This window comes from Pelodiscus sinensis, chromosome 16 (assembly GCF_049634645.1).
Source record: "Pelodiscus sinensis isolate JC-2024 chromosome 16, ASM4963464v1, whole genome shotgun sequence".
Classification (NCBI taxonomy): Eukaryota; Metazoa; Chordata; order Testudines; family Trionychidae; genus Pelodiscus; species Pelodiscus sinensis.
Window position 1 is genome coordinate 39,860,280 of NC_134726.1, and position 22,054 is coordinate 39,882,333.

The window sequence follows — 22,054 nt, forward strand, 5'->3', positions numbered from 1 at the left end:
GGCCCAATCTGTCAGGTTCTCCCCCTTGGACTAACCGCCCCTGCCCCATGGTGACACCTGGAAACCCCTCAGCAGCTGATGGGGATGCCACCTGGCTCTTAGTTGGTGCCAGGCGATGGCCAGGAATGACCTATGGATCTCTGAGGCCCCATCTCAGAAACCTGCATGACCTACGTTAACCCAATATTGCCCCCCGCATGGGCCAGGCCAGGCAGAAGGCTGATGGGCCTGCTCTTGCCTGTAGAGTAAGACACCTGTACAAGTAATCAACCTGTATTTGTATTACAGCAGCACCTGCACCCCCGCTGAGATCGGGCTGCACCCCACCGAGCCAGGGGCTGCATGGGCACAGGGGAAAGAGGCTGGCCTGCCCCAAATCCCAGAGTTGTGCAGCACCAGCGCTCTGCAGCCGGAGCAGCAGCGCAGGGAAGTGAAACAGTCCTGGGAACCAGGCCCTTCCAGGCGTCTGGCCAGGGGCAAGTCCCTCACCAGGCTGTGTCCATGTCCCATTCTCCGCAAGGGGGGGCATTCTTCCAGAGTTTGCAAGGCAGTTGTGAGGGTTCCTCCTTGCCCATCTTTGTCCAGGTATTTGCCCAGTGCTCCCACGGGAGACAGAAGCATCCATGGGCAGCGAGTAATGCAGGCAAGGGAAGGCATTGCCTTCCCAAAACTGCCTACCCTGCCCAGCTGCCCAAGAGGGGCTGGGGCCACCCCACGGGGCAGCCCACCTCCCCGGTGGCCGTGGAGGGCTGGGGCCACGCCGCGGGGCAGCCCACCTCCCCGGTGGCCGTGGAGGGCTGGGGCCACGCCGCGGGGCAGCCCACCTCCCCGGTGGCCGTGGAGGGCTGGGGCCACGCCGCGGGGCAGCCCACCTCCCCGGTGGCCGTGGAGGGCTGGGGCCACGCCGCGGGGCAGCCCACCTCCCCGGTGGCCGTGGAGGGCTGGGGCCACGCCGCGGGGCAGCCCACCTCCCCGGTGGCCGTGGAGGGCTGGGGCCACGCCGCGGGGCAGCCCACCTCCCCGGTGGCCGTGGAGGGCTGGGGCCACGCCGCAGGGCAGCTCGGCGGCTGGGGAAAGCTGGGCCCACACGGTGCGGCAGCTCCGGCCCTCAGCTGGGGTTGGGTGGGCTTGGCTAGGGGGGAAGGTTGTTGAAGGAGCCTGGTGTGGGGGGGAAGGGATGTGGGCAGAAGGGGCAGGGCGTTCGCTTGCCTTCCCCAGCTAGGCCTTCGCCCGCTGCCCATGGAAACATCCTTGGGGCTGACGTCCTTTCAAGGGGTTTCTCTGCCCAGCTCATACTGTCTGAATGCCAGGCAGGGCCAGGTCACTGGGCTGCAATGAGAGCACAGTGGCTGCTGGGAAGCCGCATTAGCCTCACTCCCTGGAAACCCTCGTGGGTCCCACGCCCAGTGCTGGGAGCCAGGTTCTGCTGCGGGAGCGCAGAGTTTCTGCCTGACCCGTAACGGCCGTGCGGCCTGCAGAGCGTCTCCCAGCTCCGAAACTTCTACTTTTAACTTCCCCAAAATAGTTTGTTAAGAGACCTAAAAACACCCAGGGTGATAACCTCTGCCCCAGTTACTGTGTGTGTCAACACGGGCGAGACAGCAAGTGCAAAATAAACCCTGTGCTGGCTCGGGTATTTGCTTCCCTCCCTTCTTGCTGCATCTGTTTGGCCAGAGGCAGAAAGGGACTTTGTTTGCAGCAACGCCCAGTCGTGTTTCCAATCACAACAAGTTCGATTGCTGGGCCTGTGTTTTCCCAGACTGCCTCTGGAGCACAGTGTGGGTCCTTGTTCTCTGTGACACTAGGAAAGGCCACCTGCCAGTGCTAGGAGCCAGGGAAAATACCCCGTTCGCTCATCGGCGGGGGCGGGGGGTGTTTTGGGGGCTGGCAGGCTGAAGGGAGCTCTGACTAGTGAATGCAGGAGGGGCCAGGTGCTCTAGGCTGGAGCCTTGGCTGCAGGTGACCGGGAGGTTGTACACCTGCTCCGGTATTATTGCAAACTGGTCCAGCTTGCTATGGAGATGCAGAGCCTGGAGCCTGGGGCTTTGGCTTGGAGCCACCCTGCCTTGTGGGGGCAGCTCTGCCTCTGTGGCTTTGCCAGGCCCTTGTGCAGCTCCAGCCCTGGAAGAGCGGAGCGGTAGAACCAGCTTTCACAAATATCCCTGGAGGGCATGAGTGGGCTGCGGGGGGCCGGGCCATGCTGTGGCCGCTCCCAAGGCTGAAATGTTCCAGGAGTGGTCTCCCTGCACGGCCATGCTCCACTCTTACAGGAGAGGCCTGACAGGTGACCCCCCTGCCCGCCGCCCCCACGCCACAGGTGCCGGCTCCCTTCCGAGCAGCAAGCTTTGAAATGCTGCCCAGAAATCCAAAGCCAAGAGGCCTCCTTGGGCCGGGCGGCTGTTCCGGAGCAGATGCGACCTCGAGCGGAGGAGAGACATTAACATGCATCTGTGGCCTTTACCACGCGTCCACCCACAAGTGCTGAAACAGCCGCAAAGGTGCCAGCGAGCAGCCTGAAACAACTCAGCCAGGGGGGCGGTTGAAGGCCGGGGGCCCCAGCACTCCACACTCAGGGCTGTGGCTAACGAAAGGGGAATTCCCCAGATGCACAGGCGCCGCGCTGAGCAGTGATGGGACAGGAGCCTGGCACCCACCTGGGCCTACGAATGACCCTCCCTAAACTCTTTCTTAAACTGGCAGCTGCCCCGTAAACCCAGGCCAAAGTCTGGGCCCTCTCCCTGGGGCGCAAGACACAAGGCAAACCCGCAGCAGGGCCTGGGCACGACCCTGCCCGCTGTGAGCCACGCCAGCCGCAGCAGGGCCATGCCACTCCTCAGCCAACAGGCAAGGCCACGAACACGGGGCTGGTTCTGAGGATCTTGCACAAGAGGCCGGAACAGGCGGGGTCACAGCGACTCCCCCGGCGGCACAAGGGGTGGATGCTGCCGCAGGCAGGCAGGAGCAGCGACTGTTTCTTGCCGAGTGACCCCCGCAGGGGCTGGGAAATGGGGAAGAAGAGGGGAACCTCCTGGGAGCTCTGTCTGAGATGGGCTCGACTGGGAGTTCCCATGGGGCTGGACTCAGGCACCCCCAGGTCAGGCCATATCAGACATCTCTCCCCTGAGGATCCCCTTCTTCAGGCCCGCCCTAGACAACCCCCCGGCCCCATAGTGCTGCAACAGGCACCGCTGTGCACTGGCAGTGCGACCCAGCGCACGAGGGCCCTGCAGGAACAGGGTGCCGTGGCCCTGGGGCTGGCAGGCCTGGGCCTGCCAAAGGAGCTGCCCCGGGCAAGATGAGGCAGAGCGAGCTGCGGCCAGGAGGGGGCACTCAGGAGATGGCTGGTCCTGTTCAACTGGGGCTGAACTGCTGGGAGGGGGCATGTGTCAGCCTGGGTGTGGGAGGGGAAGGCAGGTGGGCGCCGAGGCAGGGACCAGAGGGAGGAGGTACAGAGGCCTGGGTGCTGCATGTAGGAAAAGCTGCTCTGGCAGCTCCAGCTCCCTGGAGGGGGAAGGGACCAGCTGTAGAGACGACACCTGAGCCCTCGCTCCAGGCAGATGGGAATCAATATGGACAGGTGCCACCAGGATTATCGGTACCTCCGGGATCCAATGGACGAGCCTTCTGCACGTTCCCCAGGCCCCTTGCCAGCTCAGGCAGCACAATGGCCTGTGGTGTGTGAGCTACAGAGCAGGGAGGCTGACTCGCCTCATGCCTCAGTTTCCCCTCCGGATCCGAAGGAAAAAGATACTTGGCCCCTTTAAACGCTTTGAGACCGATGGAGGGGAAGCGCAAGGCAAGAGTTTTGCTCTTCTGCGCTGCCCGGGGTGCGTGACGGTTCCGGCCGCCACCCAACTGGGGTGCTAGAAGCTGGGCCGTGGAGCCGCTGCGTGTCGGCTCTTTTGCCAACAGAATATGCTCTGCCCTGCCGAGCGGTGTCGGCGCTGTGCCGGCTGAGTGCTCCCACCGACCGTGCGCTGCTCCCACTGGCAGCAAAACCTTTGTCTTTCGGGGGTGGGGCTAACATCCCTGCCTCCGGCACTGTGCCCAGCCACACGGGACACGGCTCTGACAGGGGGCTGGGTGCTTTGGCGAACTCGGCTTTGTACAGGTCCTGGCCTGTGTCCCCGGGGGGACCAGAGGAGAGCAGCGGAGCGCGTTCAGGACGGGGGGGGGGGGTGGCAGTCCCCCTCAATGGGAAAAGGTGCAACGGCTACAAAGAATTTGAATTTTCTTTCTCCCCCGTGAGACGGGAGCAGGGCTGGAGATACAGCCAGGCCGGGCAGGCACTCACCCACAGGAGCAACTGGGAAACCTACTGAGGTGCCCGCATCCCCCCATTATCAGTGGAGGGAGCCAGGCTCTGCCCCCAGAAATCAGATTTCTGACCTAAGTAGGTAGCTTGGGCGGCGGGTGAAGGCCCAGCTTGGGGAGGCAAGGCCCAGCCCCACCCCGGCCTGCCCCCCATATGGCTGCTGAACTCCTGCCCCCAGGAGTGTCCACACCACAGCCCTGTCCCCAGCTCCGCAGCCCTGCCCCAGGAGCAGCTGCACTGTGGTCCCAGCCTTCCTGGAGCACTGGTCGGCCACACCCCAGCCAGAGCCTCAGCCGGCCAAGCTAAGGGGCAGGGCCACCCCCTGGCATTGCCCCTGTTACCCGCCGCCCATGGGAGGTAGCAGGGCACACAGCGCAGCTGGGCGAAGGCAAACTGACCAGGCTGTTTGCTGCACCCTGGGGGACATTGCTGCTTGAGGGATTCCCTGCAATGAAGGCAGCAGGAATGGGCCCTGAAGGCCCAGGGAGAACTTTAATTATCCTCTAATTAAAACCAAGCCCAGGCTCTCCTGCCACAATGTTTTGCTCAATCCCCAGCCCCCTTTCGCCGGGCAAACACCCCCACAGGAGGGAACGGTCGTTCGTTATCCCTGTGATTCGGGCAGGCCCAGATGCTCCGGCCCCCACTGTCAACATCCAAAGGTAAATACAGGGCAGAGCGGGGGGAGCTGGAAAAACACACACACATTGCTCACAACAGCGGGACTCCGGCGGTATATAAACACCAGCCCAGCTGGGCAACGCTGCCAAGCAGCCCGGCCCTGCCAGGGGTCATAAAAGGGATAATAAAGCGGAGCTGAGGAGGAACGAGTCGTCCAGCTCTTCTCAGAGAAAAGGACTGGAAACAAGAGCAAAGGGCCTGGAAACCAGGTGACTGGCTCAGGGCTGGGGACCCAGGGATCCGGCTGCTGGCACAGAGGCTGTGGTTCCCAATGCAGCACCTTAACCACGAGTGCCTGGTCTCCTCCCGGCATGAACCTCTCCCCCATCCTGGTCACTGGGAATCAAGCACAAGCATCCTGAAAGCCCCTGCAGCCCAGACCACGGCCCGCAGCGCACGGGACCCACGTCTGGCAGGGCTGAGTCACGCCTGAGCGCCAGGGTCTGGCTGGTGCACACGAGGGGCTGCTCCGTCATGTATGCACCAGGCCCGAGGCGTTCTCAGTGCTTTGCAGACGTGCTGCCTGAGCGTCCTGGCCCGAGCAGCTGGCAGGCTGAAGGGAGCTCTGACTAGTGAAGGCAGGAAGGAGCAGGTGAGCTAGGCCCGGCCTTGGCTGCAGGTGGGGGGGCTCTATGTTACACCTGCTCCAGTTGCCATGGAGATTCAGAGCCTGGAGCCCGGCTGAGCTCTCTAGCCTGGCGCTTTGGCTCGGAGCCACCCTGCCTTGCTTGGGGGTAGCCCTGCCTCTGTGGCTTTGCCGGGCCCTGGTGCAGCACCAGCCCTGGGAAGAGCGGAGCGGTGGGCCATGAGTTCGCTGCGGGAAGGGGGTGGCAGCAGGCAGACGAGGGCTTGCAAAGGCTGAACTATCTGCTGTGGGGGGCCTGGCAAGGCAGGATACGCTGGAGCAGCTGAGCCCCTAAGCAGAGGTGAGGGGCCCATCTTGCAATCTCCTGGGGCAGGGGGCAGCTGTTAGCTGTCCAGCCTACACATAAGCCCCGCCCTTCCCTGCTGCGGTGAGGACACGCCCGGCCACACACCCATCCCTCAGACAGTGGTAGAAGCTGGGCCTTCCCACCTCCTCTTATGCCTGGGAGCATCCTGCCCCTGCCAGAGCGACCTTGTGCTCTGCAACCGGACCAGGCCCCAGGACAGCAGGCGGGGCCTGTAACCCCACCCCACAGGGACACTGCAGTGCAAAGCAAGGCTGCCTGGACGCCATGGGGAATGGTGCAAAGAGATGCTGACACAAGCTCCCCAGGTCAGAGACCCATCCAGGGCCCACAAGTAGCCAACTGGGGCTCTAGGGCTCGCCTGGAGACATCCCAACCAACTCCACCGCAGAGGCCCCTCGCTGGGAGGGAGACCCAGATGCTGCAGCAAAAGCCACTCAGTACAAATTCTGTATAACCCCCTTCCCCTCACGTCACAGGTGAAGAACAAAGGCAGGAAGGGGGGGCACAGAGCCCCCCCGGCAAAGCAGCGGTCAGCCTGTGAAAGGAGAAGCAGTGGCACCCTCCCCAAGCACACAACCCCAGGGTAGCTCAGTGTTTCTGCTACAGATCAGCAGGGAAATAGTCAACAATGTTGATATTTAAGGATATAAGATTTACAATGGCTCAGAAAGCAGAGAGGCAGCTACCCCCCAATCAAATTCCAGAGCAGCTAAGATGCCTGACTGCCACTTGAGCCTAGGGAAAAATCTCCCCTTGGGTGGTCATCGGTAGGGCCCAGAGTTAACAGCCAATTGCAATGGCCAGGGCAATTCGCACCTTCGCAGGCCTAAATGCTGCATTGCTGGCGTGTAGCTTAGTAACTGGCCTTGGGAAAGAGACCCTTCCCCCAAGCTCGATCGCTTAGTACAGGACAGCCTGGATTGCCTTCCACAGCCAGCGTTACACTCTGTGAGCTTCACAAGCTAGCGCTCCCTACGCCCCCATTTGCCAGGGCTTAGACCTTGAGATCCACAAAATGTCAGTTCTGACCAGAGCCTGCCCCCTGCACCAAACTCCTCTAGGTGGGGTCCCTGCCCCCAGCGCACCATGCCAGCAGCCTCCCTGCTCTCTTAACACCTTCCATCCTGACAGGTCAGTCTGTAGGGCAGGCCCCAATCGCCTCGCACTTGCACCCATGTGAGCCGGCACCAGAGAGGAGCACGAGGCCCGCAGCAGGGTCACATTTCGGACGGGATCTTCCCCACCAGGAAGGCTCAGACAGGGGCCACTGCTGTGTCTTATATGGTGCGGAAGCGGATGGACCCACCGGAGTCGGGCTGGGGTCGCACCCCTCCGGGGATGGCTCAGTTTGAGCCTTGGGGCAAACGGCCTTATCTGGAGTCTCCCCACTACACAGCCGGGGTTCAGAGGCTCCATCTGCAGATGGATACCCAAGGTGATCCATAGCTTGCCACCTCCTGCTATTAACCAGTGAGTCTCCTGATGCGCGGGCAGCCTTGGCATTCCCCTCCGCACGCTGCCGCTCGTTAGTTGGGCAGGTCAATACCTGAGCAGGAACAGAGCGCGCTGGATGCCTGGAGAGTGAGGTTCCTTCCAGGGAGAACCTGCCCAGCAAACAGAGCAGCGTGGGGCATCTGAAGGGACCTGGCCCAAGGAGACTCTGCTGCTCCTGCCCACAGGACGGTCACGCGATTCCCTGGGGAACGGGTCTGGCAGCAGGGTCTCTCTAAACACAGCCAGACGGGGCTCTGGACCAATCAATACCCCCCAGGGACACTAGCAAAACAGAGCTCACTGCACGGGCAACGCCTAAGAGCGCCAGAAGGGAACGTCCCCCCCTCTACAGGACAAGCTGTAAGACGGGGGAATTGTCAGAAAATAAACAGTGTAGCTGTCTCGGACCCAGGATATTAGAGCGGCAAGGTGGGGGAGGAGGGGACATCTTGGACCTCAGAGCTCTTAATTTACGGGCAACTAGGGAAGGTCCAGGAGGCTCTTGTAAACAATCAGTCTCGATTCGGTTTGGTTTTTACATGAGAAATCCAGTCTCCTCTGCCCTGCAAGCTCAAAGCCAAACGACTGGGAAGGGGAGTGAGTTTCAGCCAGACATGAATATACTTGCGCACACATCTCTAACTGCACAATCCGCTGCCCCTTCTTCATGCCCCCCATAACGTGGGAGGTGGGGCTATTAAATAGTAACACTGCACTGGGGCTTGCTGACACCTTCATGGAAAACCTTTTCCCTGGAAAATCCCCAGAATACACCACGAGGCTGATACCTGCGGGGCTTGTGCACACTCCAGTGACTTTCACAGTGTCTGCTACATCAATCATCAGGGCCCAAGGCTTTTAAAAAAGATTTACTCTCCAGGCTCCATCACAGCCTGCTCCCCCTACCTGCTGTTGTCTTCTGAAGGACTCGGAGGCACCATCACGCTGATGTCTTCAGGGCCGGCTGTTGAGATCTGCTCCCCCTCCAGCATCTTAGGGGTGGATGAGAGGCCTGCTCTGCCCTGGGGCAGGGGACCCCCATTTCTCTCTTCTGCTTCGGCTCAGACTCCTCTGGCAGTAGCTCCCCATCCAGGTGGCGTGTGGGAGGGGTGCTGAGACAGCCGACTATGGCCTGGCTCCCCAGGCGAAGGGGCAGCAGCGGGCAGTTCCCTGCACCTACCTGCTCAGGGATGGGCACTATCCTGCCCCGCATGGGGTACCTGGGGGCTTCTCACAGCCAACTGGGCAGCAGAGCAACCTCTGGGCTTGGTCCCCTGGCCCAGCAACCCATTGCACCTGCCTCCCCCGGGCAATGACCCAGCCACACAGGGACTCTCCCTGCCTGCCCTACGCTCAGCGGGCACAGGGCCCAGTTCTCTCCAGGGCAGTTTCCCCATAGCGCCAGCCCAGGGGGCACGTGTGAGGGCAGGGGGGCCGGCAGGGACCAGGGGGGCTGAGCCAGGTGCAGGGGGGTGCTGAGAGCCAACTGTGACGTTGGAGATGATGATAACCACGTCAGGGGAGCTCTGCTGCTGCCCTAGTCCCAGCACCCAGGCCAGGCCGCTGGCCAAAGGGCCCCCCCGTCTCCCTGGCTGGGCCCGGCAGCGCCAGGGCGCTACGCGCTCAGCCCGAGCCCGGCCCGGCGGCGCCCCCTAGCGGCTCCGAGCGGGATCGGCGCTGTTCGGGGGCGCAAAGTCTCGCACAGTCCGCGGTATATGGCCCCCGTCCTCCCTCACTCCCCCGGGCCCCCTGACCCCCCTTCACTCCTCCTGTGTCCCCCTCTCCCCGTGTCCCCCGGTGCCACCCGGCCCCCGCCACTCCCAGGCCCCACCCTCGCCGCTCCGCACCCCTGCCTCTCTCTCCCTGGCGGGGGGGCGGCAGGTGTCGGCCCCGGGCACCTCCCCCTGCGGGCGGATTGGCTGGCGGCCGCACCCCGCGGCGGGCGCTATAAAGCAGCGGGCGCGGGCGGCTCCCGGCACTCCCTGGCGGCGGGCGGCCCGGGGACAGGGCGCTGCATGGCGCCCAGCCTGGCGCCCGAGGCCCGGGTGCGCCTGGTGTTCTTCGGGGCGGCGGGCGTGGGCAAGACGGCCCTGATCCGCCGCTTCCTGCAGGACGCGTTCGAGGCGCGGCACCGGCGCACGGTGGAGGAGCTGCACCTGCTGGAGCTGGAACTGGAGCCGGGCTCGGGGCTGAGCCTCCGCTTGGAGATCCTGGACACGAGCGGCAGCTACAGCTTCCCGGCCATGCGGCGCCTCTGCATCGGCCGCGGCGACGCCTTCGCCCTGGTCTACTCGCTGCAGGAGCCCGACTCCTTCGCCGAGGTGCAGCGGCTGCGGGACGAGATCCTGGAGGCCCGGCGGGGCCCGGTGCCCATCGTGGTGGTGGGGAACAAGAGCGACCTGGCGCCGGGCCAGCCGGACTCGCGCGTGGCCGTCGCGCAGCGGGACTGGGGCTGCACCTGCCTGGAGGCCTCGGCCAAGCAGGGGCGCAACGTGCTCAGCCTCTTCCAGGAGCTGCTGAGCCAGGTCAACCTGCCCGGGCGCCTCAGCCCGGCCCTGCGGCGCCGCCGGCCCCAGCCCTTCGGCAAGGAGCCGCCCCGCCGCGGCGCCAAGAGCCACAGCTGCGCCGTCTGCTAGGGCCCGGGGCCGGGCGGGATCGGGTCCCCGACAGCCGCCTGGCTGGAGCGACGCGTTCCGGAGCGTTCCCCGACGCCAGCGGTCGCTGACGGCCCCAGAAGCCGGGCACGGAGCGGACTCTGCTCCCCCTGTACCGCCGCCTGGACGGGGGTCCGTGCCTGCCTCTCTTGCCCGCCAGCCGCGGCTGGCTCAGGGCGGCTCTCCAGGGTGGGGGCTCCAGGCACCGGGAGGCGGAGAGTTGCGGGAGCAGCGAGCAGGGAGAGCGCACGGACGGTGACCAGCCACTCGCTTCCCGTGTGCTGGGTTCAGAGGGCGGGGGAAGCCTCAAAGCGCAGCCTCCTGGCTCCAGTTAGCTTGGACCCGAGCTCTGGGGCGGTTTCCAGCTGGCATGGTAGGATGAGCTCTCATGCTCCGTGCAGGCCGGTCCCACCTCCGCCATGGCTTCCCCTCCAACAATGTGAGGTCTCAGCAGTCAGCAGCCAGAATCCCTTCCCTGGGACACCTGCCCCTTCTATTCTGTAGGGGCCTGACCTGCAGGGTCCCCTGTGATGCTGGCACCTGGGCGCTGAGCTTCTACTACACAAATCAAGCAGCCCAGCTGCTCCACCTCTGGTCCTGCAGTCAGTCCCACCACCCACCTCCCTCCAAGGAAAGGGCTGTGCCTTTGCCCGTGGGCACAGGCCGGTGAGCTGCAGCTCTGAAGCTGGCCAGGGATCCCACAAGGGACAGAACAGGGCTTAATTTGCAAGGCAGGTGCTGCTGGGGCTCATGCAGTTTCTTCACACCAGGACCGAGCCCAGAGGCACTGGCGATGCAAACAGCCTGGGACGCGGCCCAGGCCTCCATTATGCACTGCAGTGGGGACCGTCCTGGTCAGGGAGCCCCTCTGGGGGAGAAGCCAAATGACCCCCCCTGCAGCGCATGTTTCCCAAAGCAGCATCTCCTGAAGGAGACAAGGGTGGAGTGACAGCACCTCTGAGTGTGGGGGAGCAGGAACCTGTCACTAAAAACAGGCAGACCTGACAGCACGGGGCTGGGTAAGTCCAGCCCATGCTTCTTGCCATGGCTCAGGGGTGATGGTATCTTAGTTAACAGGCTCCCTAGGACTCCCTCATGCTGGACTAGCAGCAGGCTAGAAGTCTCTCCAGCTGTGGTGGGAGGGTGTGGAAAGGAAATAAGGGGGGGGGGGGGATAGCAGGTGTATTGTAGAACCTACCCCCACCCAAACAGTGCTTCATACTGTAATGTGACCCAGATGTGCATGAAGGTACTTGCTTCCTTCTGTAGTTCCATGACCATTCTAGCTCCCTGTAATGAAACCCATGGACCTGTTCCCCACATGATTTAAGTGCCTGGGTCCTGTGGGGGCAGGCAGAGCCCTATTCAGGCTCCAGGAGTGCTGCTATCTAGTCTGCTTCCCATATGCCTAGGATGAGGAACCTTTTCTTGGAGCAGGGGCCACTGACCTACAGAAAAATCAGTCGGGCAGCATGCAAGTGAGAGGCTGAACCGGGGGAGGGAGGAGGAGCACTGAGCCGTGGAGGCCAGACACAGGCAAGCTGCCTAGGAGGCCACTGCAGTGGCAGCGCCAAGCTCAGTGCTATGTGAGGGTTTCTCATGCTACGGAGGGGTAACCTTGGCCTGACTTGGGCCTTCTCAAAACAGAGGGCTCCTATTGCTTGTTGGGCTTATGTGGCTGCCTGGCATTACAGTATGTGACTTTCCCACAGAGAAGTCCCTGACACATCTTGCTCTTGGGGTAAATTCTGCTTGGAATAGGCTTGTTTGGTTACGAGTTTGCTTAATTTCCATTAACTGCACAACTGTCACAAAATAAAAACAAACCTCACACGAGGCGAGTGAGCAAGCAAACTTGTTTTCATGTCAGTCTTACTGGAAACTTCATCTGTATCACCTGGCCCAAATGAATTATTTGCTCCTCCAATGAATTTGTTTGTGCTTGTATCAGATCAGTTTTTAATCCATTTGATTAACATTTGGACCTTTAATGCTTCAACAAACACACCATTAATAGAAGTTGTGGCACCAGGTTAGGTTATTTCATCCATCAGGTCTAATAGCCCCCTTCAACAGAAGCTAATGCCTGGGACTTAAAGAAATGGCGTGGGAGAGTTGTTGAACCAAACTGTAGGTCCCATATATAACAGAAACCACTTCAAGTCAGGTAATGTGCTTCCCCCCAGCACCTATGGCTCAGCAGGCAGAGGGGGAAAAAGAATCATTCAGAAAATGACTTACTGGGATTTGGCTGGTCCCTTGTGGCTGTCAGGCTGTGCCGGGGGCCCTGATGCAAGCGAATGTTTGCTCTTCCCTAGCAGTGACCTGTCCACCGATCAGTGCCTGGGGGTGCCAGTTCCTACACTGCATGAAGCAGCGAGTGCAAAGCCTGGGTCTAGGCCTGCAACACTGAGGAAGCTGTGAAAGTGCAACAGGGGAAGGGGAGGTTGTTCTAGTGGCACATCTGGGAGAGGGTAGCTGGTTGCTGTGCATTGGGCAGCATGGCTGGGGCTAGAGCTACACATGTGGGTAGGGTGGCACATCTGGGGCAGGAGGGGGTGGCTGGGTTACAGTTGCACATCTGGGGCAGAGAGCTGGAGCTAGACCTACATCTCAGGTGTGGGGGGCAGGGACTAGAGCTGCACATCTGGGGCAGGATGGCTGGGGCAAGGATTGCACCTGTGGGGCAGGGGCCTGCACAGCGGGGCGGATGTTGCAGGGCGAGCCCGGATGTTCCGGCGACGCCCCCTGCTCGCGGCTGCCCGCTCGCGGAGCCCGGGGCTGCTGTCCCTTTAAACGGGGCGGGGGGGCTCCCATGGTGCCTAGCGGCGGGCGGCTTGGATTTTAAATCGTAGCAGCCAATGGGGAGCGCGCTGGGCGCGGCTAACGCTCCGGCTCGAGGTTTGAAATTGTTACAGTGTCGCGGCGGCCGGCGGCGAGAGCGGGGCTAAGGGCGGGAGCATGAGCGCGGTGTCCGGGAAGGGGGCGAAGCCGCCGGGGGCGGCCGAGCCCGGGAAGGGGGCCGCGGCCGGGCCCGGGCCCGGGGCGACGGCGGTGGCCAAGGAGATCCCGAAGGTGCTGGTGGATCCCCGCACCCGCCGCAGCTACATGCGCGGGCGCTTCCTGGGCAAGGGCGGCTTCGCCAAGTGCTACGAGATCACGGAGCTGGAGGGCCAGGAGGTGTTCGCCGGCAAGATCGTGCCCAAGTCGCTGCTGGTGAAGCCGCACCAGAAGGAGAAGATGTCCATGGAGATCTCCATCCACCGCAGCCTGGCGCACCGCCACGTGGTGGGCTTCCAGGGCTTCTTCGAGGACAGCGACTTCGTCTTCGTGGTGCTGGAGCTGTGCCGCCGGCGGGTGAGGGGCGGCCGGGGGGGGACGGGACGCGGGGCCGCCGGCGGGTGAGGGGCGGCCGGGGGGGGACGGGACGCGGGGCCGCCGGCGGGTGAGGGGCGGCCGGGGGGGGACGGGACGCGGGGCCGCCGGCGGGTGAGGGGCGGCCGGGGGGGGACGGGACGCGGGGCCGCCGGCGGGTGAGGGGCGGCCGGGGGGGGACGGGACGCGGGGCCGCCGGCGGGGGAGGGGCGGCCGGGGGGGGGGGGACGGGACGCGGGGCGGCCGGGCCCGTTCCCTTCCTGCAGACGGACGTGGGCCCCGTGGGGCTCAGGCCTGTCCTGCGGCGGGGGCGCTGCCGGCCCGGCGGGGGGGCGGGGGGCTCCCGCAGGGGACGGGGCTGGGGGCGGTAGCGGGGCCGCAGCCGGAAACGCTGATACTGTCTCTGCGTTCCACCGTGTCCGAGCGTTCGAAGCGCCTTAAAGGGCCAGTAGCCCCGCGCAGCGGTGCAGGGTGGGGGGTGCTCCCAAGCCTTCCCGACGTTACTCTCCTCAGTGGAGCTAGGACGGGGGGGTGCCCGCCGCAGAGCGTCCCCAGGCAGCAGGGGCAGGCTCTGGGCTGGGGGTGCTCATCACCCTGCCTCTCTCCTGGCCCCCAGTCGCTGTTGGAGCTGCACAAGCGGAGGAAAGCCTTGACCGAGCCGGAAGCGCGCTACTACCTGCGGCAAACCATCCTGGGCTGCCAGTATCTGCACAGCAACCGGGTCATTCACCGGGACCTCAAGCTGGGCAACCTCTTCCTCAACGACGACATGGAGGTGAAAATAGGTACGGACACCTGCAGCACAGAGCGGGTCCGGGAGCCCGCCCAGCCCCCGCCGCTCGCTGCGGATTCCGGGCCTTGTAAAGTCCCGATCCGAGCACATCCCATGCTTTGGATGGGCCGACTCCGTATTGGAGGGATGTAGCCCATAATTCTGCCACTTGCTGCTCACAGGATGAGACCGACTGTCCACGCACCATTGCCTGAGAACTCTGAGCTAAGGAAACCAGTCTCCCTGGTGCCCGGCCTGGCCCTAGGCAAATATTCTTGTACCTAAATCTTCCCAGGTGACTTTGGCTTGGCAACCAAAGTAGAATATGATGGTGAACGTAAGAAGACGCTGTGTGGGACACCAAACTACATCGCCCCCGAGGTGCTGGGCAAGAAGGGACACAGCTTTGAAGTGGACATCTGGTCCATCGGCTGCATTATGTACGTTCCATGACAAATCTTCAGGTTTTTAGTTTGCATGCCCTTAAATTTGGGACTTAGGGCTGCCATGGTCAGTCCGCTAGACTGGGGTCCGGGTTTTAAGTTAATCTTAGCTTGTGAGGAGCCTCTTAAAGGAGACACTATAAAACAAAAGTGATCAGGTCCAGGCCAGAACCTGGATAAGTGCAGACTAAGGTATGTCTGTGAGAATGGCCCAGCTATGGTGGTGTAGCTGAGCCGCTGTGGTGGTATAGTGCAGATACTTTCTACACTGACTTTCTCCCTCGATGGCATTAATCCACCCCTCAGAAGAGAGGTGCATTAGCTACGTCTGTGGAACAAGTCTTCCACTGTCCTAGCTGTGTCTATACAGACACTTTTCACTACCCTGTAGACTTGGCCTAAGGCTTGAATTGCCCTGAGATGTAGCTATGTGCTGGTCTCTAGTGAGAACAATATTTGAAGAGTTCTTGCTAGAACACTGCTAGCTTGGTTCAAATCTATATGGCTGTAAATGGGTCTTAAAGGTTACAATTTAAAAAGTGGTTTGCAAATTAGGCTGCCCTAGCAAGACTCCTAATGGCAGTGACCAAGGGCTAGAGATGGGTGATGAGTCTCAGCTTCCTTCATGACTCGTTTGCTTTGTAATCAGAGCTTGACTATCTCTGGAAAACTCCTCAGATCTGACTATCAGAACAATGTTCCTGTTTGCCTTGACCTGCCAGCTGCTGTGTGTGCACCTACCTGTACCCACAACCACTGGCTTTTGCAGGCTTACTTCTTGTAGTGAAAGTTATTTTGAATCCTGTCCATTTAAAGACCTGATGTCCCGAGTTTCACCGGTTCTCTCTCCCAAGGGTACCAGATTCCAGCTGCCTCCCCTAAGGAGCAGGGAACTGGAGATCTACCTGGCATTTCAAATACAATTGCCTGCTGCCCTGCATCTCCTGGGTGTCTCATCCCCCTGCTGCAAATGATCCTTCATGTGGAAATCGTGTGCTCTCCTTGTGACAGGCTCTTATGTATCTTAAATATGCAGGTACACACTTCTGGTAGGGAAACCACCCTTTGAAACCTCTTGTCTAAAAGAAACCTACATCCGAATTAAGAAGAATGAGTACAACATCCCCAAGGTATGGAGCCTGCTGCAGAGCGGGAGTTAGTCTTGCCAGCCAATAGAGCTAAGACTGCTTGTGCTTAGAGTGCACTTAACTTGGGAGTGAGCCCATTGGACTCACTGGCACTTCTGTTTTTGAGAAAACAAGCATAGAACGGGGTTCCGTGGGAAAGCTGAGTTAATGCTGAAGTAAAACAGGGAACAGACCTATGATGTCACCATGATGGTCCAGAATTAGGGGCATGTGTTATGTAAGAAACTGACCGTGGCAATTTTAAATTTTTCTTACTGCAGCTTTCTGTACCCTATGCTCAGGTGATAGTCAACTAGGTTTAGAACTGAATTAAACGAACAAACCATAAGGATTAGCTAAACTAAACTCTTTCCTAGCAACATCCAACACAGTAACAGCTTGGGAACTTACTTGTCAAGTGACACATACACTAAAAGATGCAGAGAGTCTTGAAGAATGATGCTTTGGGTTTTTACCCACGAAAGCTTATGCCCTGATCTTTGTTTGAGGTGCCACAGGATTCCTTGTGGGCTTTTAAAAAATTATGTAAGTTACTAACCACTTGATCCACTCCGCCATATCCATGTCTTTATCCATGTCAGTTTCTCCCATTAAACAGTCCTCTTTGCAATGTTTCATTCTTGCCACTAGGCCCTGCATCTTCTTGCACCGTTTACCTTTGGCACATTTCCTTTTTGACTCAGAGAACAAAGGGAAAGGGGTATGTGTGTGCTGAATGTCTTCCCTTTTTCCTTCCAGTCCCACTCCACTGTTCCCATCTAGGCTGCCTTCGTCCTTTCCTATCTAGTGTCTGTCTCAAGATGCTGCCCTAGCCAAGCACAGCAGAGGAGTGAGTTACGGTCACCTGCCACATCAGCACGGAATAAAATAGCCCTGTCCAGCTTGTCTTAGTTTCTCAGACTAAAAAGTGAAGGCCCCGAACGTCCAAGCAGGAGCTGGTAGTTAGGCTGGACAGACTAGAGCCCGTCGTTCGCTCTTGAGACTGTTTGCGTAGGTGGAGCATGTTTGTGATGTGATTTAATTGGAACTTCCGTTTAAATGCGACCTGGAGCATTGAGTTAAAATCGATATTTTTTAAATTTTTTTTAATCCCTGTTCCCTTCCCCCCTGGAGTGCAGCAAGTGACTGTGCTGTAACGCGCTGGTGTAAACGGGCTCCTAGTGCTGCTGGCGACCTCCCTTGTGGAGGTGGCTTCATTAGAGCCCTGTTGCGGCAGCGCGCCGCACTTGGAAAGCCTCGGTCGCCTCCATGATGGAGCCGTGCAGAAGCCAGACGGCGCCTCTGGTGCCCGCTCAGCCGCGGAAAGGGCTTCCAGGAGCCGGAGCAGAGACCAGGCGTTGCCTGCCGAGGTTCTGGGCTTGGCTTCGGCCTTTCCAGGCCTTAAGGCAGGAGAGTGAAATCGAAAGGCCAACTTCCCCGGGCTGGGGGGACCAGCCCCCGACTGGCACCGTGGCGTTACGCTATCCGGGTGGGTGGAGGCGGCAGCGGCATGTCGGGCTGGAGCTCCCGGCCATTGGGCTTGTCTGATCCCGAGTCCGGCCCTGAGAGAGAACTGCTCTGGGTACCAAACCAGCCCTGCTGCTGTCTCAGGCCTTCAGCGATCCCAGTGTCGCTTCCCCGCGGAATACCGGTGTCTAACTAGCCCTCCTCAGCTCCTCCGGCTCCTCTTCTGCTCACCTGCCCAGGCACACACGCTGCTTGGAGCGGTAGTGCCCCCCTGGTTGTGGGGTTCACCTTTCCGCTGGGTGCACCGGTGCTAGGCGGTGCTTGTCTCCGGCCCTGGCTCACGAACTCCGCCTGCCTCCTCCTCCAGCACATCAACCCCGTCGCTGCTAATCTCATCCAGAAGATGCTGAGGTCTGACCCCGCCACCCGCCCTACCATTGACGAACTGTTGAACGATGAGTTCTTCACCTCCGGTTACATCCCCACCCGGCTGCCCACCACCTGTCTCACCATCCCGCCTCGGTTTTCCATTGCCCCCAATGGATTGGACCCAAGTGGTCGGAAACCTCTTACTGCTCTCAACAAAGGTAAGAGCGGGGTGGAGGTTGCAAGAGAGGCCTGGGGTACAGTGTGGGGGGGTGCTGAAGTTGAGAGGAAATTACCTTGTTTGGGTCGGGGGCCACTGACCCACAGAAAAGTCACTGACTTGGCCCCCAGCTGAGAAGCAGGAAAAAGGACACTCCAAGCTCCGTCCCCACGTGGGGAATAGAGGGTGCTGAGGGTCAGGGCTTACCCCTGGGACTGGATTGACTCTCTTGTGGGGCCTCCAAGACTCTGGAGTGGTGCCCAAAGTGAGAGGTTCAGCTGTCGATAATGGGGGGGAGATGCAGAGTCAGGGGTGCAGGGTGCTGGACTTAGGGAAGATGGTCTTGAGGCCGTTGTGTGTGTCCTCCCGCCCCCCTGCCTCTCCATGGCCAGGCACATGCAAATTGCCACAGCTGGGCCTGACGGTCAATCGAACTCCGCCTGACGCTACCTGCGGCTGTAGGCTCCCTGCCTCTACCGCTCTCTTGCTCTCCTGTGCAGGCTTGGACAGCCCCGCCATCGAGAGGACCCAGGAAAAGGAAGAGGAGGCCGTGCTGCGGGAGCTGGGGGAGCCTGTTGACTGCCACCTCGCTGACATGCTACAGCAGCTGACCATCGTCAACGCAGCCAAGCCCTGCGAGAGGCCGCTAGTGAGGCAAGGTGAGCGCTGGGGTCCCAGTCGCAGGGTCCTTGGTCTTAGCCGTGCTGCTCTGGGACCTCCGAGGGGCCTGGATGTGACTCTGAGCTCCGCTTCCCAGCCCGGTGCTGCGGTTCCGAGCTTGCTTGATGCTCTCTGTTTAACCCCCGGCTTCTCTTGCAGAGGAGGCTGAAGATCCCGCCTGCATCCCCATCTTCTGGGTCAGCAAATGGGTGGACTACTCGGACAAGTATGGATTGGGTAGGTAGCCGCTTGGCTTTGCCAGCAGCCAAGTTCACGTCAGCCCTTCCCCCAGCCGGGGGGCCAGAGCCACCCATCTTCCTCAGCTGGCCCTTTCCCCTGCGAGCCAGCTCTCTGATTCCTGAGCAGCATGAAATACTCACCTGATCGCAGGAGCCCCGCACAGCCAGTCTGAAGAGCTTAGGGTTTCAGGCCTGCAGCCTGGCAGGCACCGAAGGCCTGTGTCCCAGCAACGCATGGCGACAGCGGCTGGAACTGCACCAGCACCCTGGGCATTCATTGGTTTAAATAACTAATGTGCAGGGGGAGTTTCCCCACGTAGGCTGAGAACGGGAGCTCCAGGCTATTGGTTCTCAACCAGGGGTACGTGAAGGGCTTTCCAGGGGTCACATCCCCTCCCTAGATTGGAGACTTGCCGAGTTTTGTCTGGCTACAAGCGAAGTCGGTGCAAACGAAGCTCTCTCGGCGGGGCGCTGGGATGGAAGTGCAGTAGTTACGTGCCCGTTGGGCTTCTGTAACCGTGTGAAGAGTCACTAATGGTGCGGCCACAACACTTCTTGGTATTTTTGTCTGACTCTCTTGTACCCCGGTGTTTTTAAAGAGGTGGAACTTGGGGTCCTCAGGGCAGCTCAGATTCCAGAAAGGGGCCCAGCAGTCTGGAAAGGTGGAGAGGCCCCGCTCTAGATGCTGAGACACCAGAGTTGGGCAAAGTGTGGCCTTCTCTAAGATCCCCTACAGTTAGGGCTGTGAACGTGTAACCATGCACATGGCTACCGATGAGTCTGCAAACCAGTGTAAACGTGCAACTGCTGAAAAATTCACTGTTTGCATGTTTACTTAAGTGCATTTTCACATCTCTACCTGCAGTCAGGCATGCACGTGCCTCCAGCTTGTAGCATCCCAACCCGGGAGCCTGTGTCCGGAGAGCTAATGTTTTCCCGTCTGTAACCAGGCTACCAGCTGTGTGACAACAGCGTCGGGGTTCTTTTCAACGACTCCACTCGTCTCATCATGTACAACGACGGGGACAGCTTGCAGTACATCGAGCAGAACAGCACCGAGTCCTACTTCACCGTCAGGTCCTACCCCTCGACGCTGAATAAGAAGGTCAGTCTCTCTGGAGATGCAAACGTAACAGCAGCCAAGAGCTACGGGCCTCCTTCCCCTGCCACATTGTGGGCTAAGCCTGCCCAGGCCGTGCAGGCTAGCGAAGCAAGCAAAACCTGCCCAGCATATCTAGGGGCTGGCCAGAGAGGCTACGTCTCTGCTCTCCTCCCTTCCCCTGGCTCAGGCGAACACGGGCAGCTGTGCAGGTCCGCCGTGTAAAAGCTTGGCATGAAGGCAGCTTCACAGGCACATTCTCAGTTTCTCTCCAATGCCAGCAAGAACAAAGCCATGCAGCGAGGCCAAGTGTAACCAGCCCAGGTCACTGTCCAAGCGCCCGGCTCTGGCTTGTTCACATCGGGCAGCCTGCAGTCAGGATACCGGCCCTGATAGTCTCTGGGTCGCTGCAGCTTCACGGGGTCGGTGAAACCAGCATGGAGCAGCCCAGTGGGGCTGGGCAGCGATGGACGCAGCTACCGCCTTGGCTCGTCCCCACCCTCGTTAACCTGTCTCTGCAGATAACACTACTGAAGTATTTCCGGAACTATATGAGTGAGCATCTGCTCAAGGCAGGCGCCAACATCACGCCCCGGGAGGGGGACGAGCTGGCACGGCTCCCCTACCTCCGCACCTGGTTCCGGACTCGCAGCGCCATCATCCTGCACCTCAGCAACGGCACCGTGCAAATCAACTTCTTCCAGGTGAGCCGGCCGCACCCGCGGGGCAGCAGGCCAAGGCCTCGGGTGCCAGCCGCGGTGGGGCCCTCGGAACCTGCAGGAGCCGGCAAGATCCGCTGGGCCCAGACCAGCCGACCCAGGACTGGAAGGCTCCTTTGGCCTGTTCCAGGGTTTCCCAACCTATGGGTCGCCATTGCATTTCAAAAGGGTCGCCCGAGTGTCTCCCCAGGTGGCTCTGCCCCCCCCCCCCCCCCCCCCCCCCCCGTTTTTGAATTGACCTGGGTCACCAAGTCTTTGACTTGTCAAAATGGGCCCCCATCTGGAAAAGGTTGGGAACCGCTGGTCTATTCCCAATGCCGGAGCCACCCAGACTGGCTAGTGCCAGAGCCGGCTGGCCACGCAGCGCTGGTTCCCTGGGGGCTTGCTGAGAACCCTTGGAAAGATGAAACGCAGCAGGTCCTTTCCTGGCCCTGCCTATCCAGGGGACTCCTGGGTCACGGGGTGCCTCACCTAGGGAAGTGCGGGACCCCCATGACCAGGGGGTACTGGTTGCCGAGGGACACCTCCAGCTCTGCCTCCTCTCTGCAGGACCACACCAAGATCATCCTGTGCCCCTTGATGGCGGCCGTCACCTACATCGATGAGAAGCGGGACTTCCGCACCTACAAGCTGAGCCTGATCGAGGAGCACGGCTGTTGCAAGGAGCTGGCCAGCCGGCTGCGCTATGCCCGCACCATGGTGGAAAAGCTGCTGAGCTCCAAGTCGGGCTCAGCTCGCGTGAAGCCCTCCGCTTAGACCTGTGGGCGCAGCGGCTGTGCCAAACTGTTACTGCTTCAGACAGAGGGGGCCTGGCCCCACTGTGGGGGCAAACTGGCACCTCCCACCAATGGGCCCCTCTCTGCTGCCATGTGCATCAGGGCCATAGGAGGGGCAGCAGTGGGGCAGGGGCCTCGTTAACTCTGGGCCGGGGCCACACAGGCCCTTCAGCCCCCCCTTCGAAAATTGATTTTATTAGATATCTAGTTTTTCAACCTGTTGAATTCTCCCTGGCCCGTGCGCGTTTCCAGTCTCCTTGGGAGGGCCGAGCCTGGGCAGGGTTGTGCTGTAAGTTATTTGTGGGGTTGGGATGCTCTGGGGCTCCGCTCCCGCTCCCGCAGGCACTAAGATATTTAATGCTCTCACGCGGAGTCTGAGCAATCCGCCTTTTAACGTGGAAACTAATCTGCACCAAATTAAACTTTTGTATATGACGCACCTTGCTTAGATTGGTCTCTGCAGCTGCCCCTGCTCTTGGGTCCTGCCCCGGCTGGGTACCGGCGTGGCCTGGGGGAGACTGTGCTGAAGCATGAGGGGGAAGAAGTCGTCCCCACTGCCTCCTCCTCTACCAGGAGGGAGGGGCATTCGCCTGGGCATGGCCTGTTAGTGCAGCTAGTGTCACGGCCCAGCCCACCTGCACATGCACCAGCCTCCGCGGCCCGGCCTGCTGCCCCGTGTTCTCTCCTCAGCCCG

The 22,054-nt window shown here is 60.7% G+C and overlaps 2 protein-coding genes across 2 annotated transcripts; both read left to right on the forward strand.

The window, feature by feature from the left end:
- The first annotated feature begins 9,405 nt into the window (after positions 1-9,405).
- LOC142818648 (ras-related protein Rap-2c-like) lies at positions 9,406-12,028 on the forward strand. Its single transcript, XM_075899934.1, has one exon. It carries the CDS (start codon positions 9,459-9,461, stop codon positions 10,077-10,079), a length of 621 nt encoding a protein of 206 aa, XP_075756049.1. The 5' UTR covers positions 9,406-9,458; the 3' UTR covers positions 10,080-12,028.
- Positions 12,029-12,977: 949 nt separating this feature from the next.
- PLK1 (polo like kinase 1) lies at positions 12,978-21,795 on the forward strand. Its single transcript, XM_075899933.1, has 10 exons — positions 12,978-13,454; positions 14,089-14,257; positions 14,540-14,684; positions 15,724-15,817; positions 17,649-17,868; positions 18,368-18,526; positions 18,687-18,764; positions 19,717-19,871; positions 20,387-20,569; positions 21,134-21,795. The coding sequence occupies exons 1-10, from the start codon at positions 13,059-13,061 to the stop codon at positions 21,338-21,340; spliced, it is 1,806 nt and encodes a 601-aa protein (XP_075756048.1). The 5' UTR covers positions 12,978-13,058; the 3' UTR covers positions 21,341-21,795.
- The last annotated feature ends 259 nt before the right edge of the window (positions 21,796-22,054 follow it).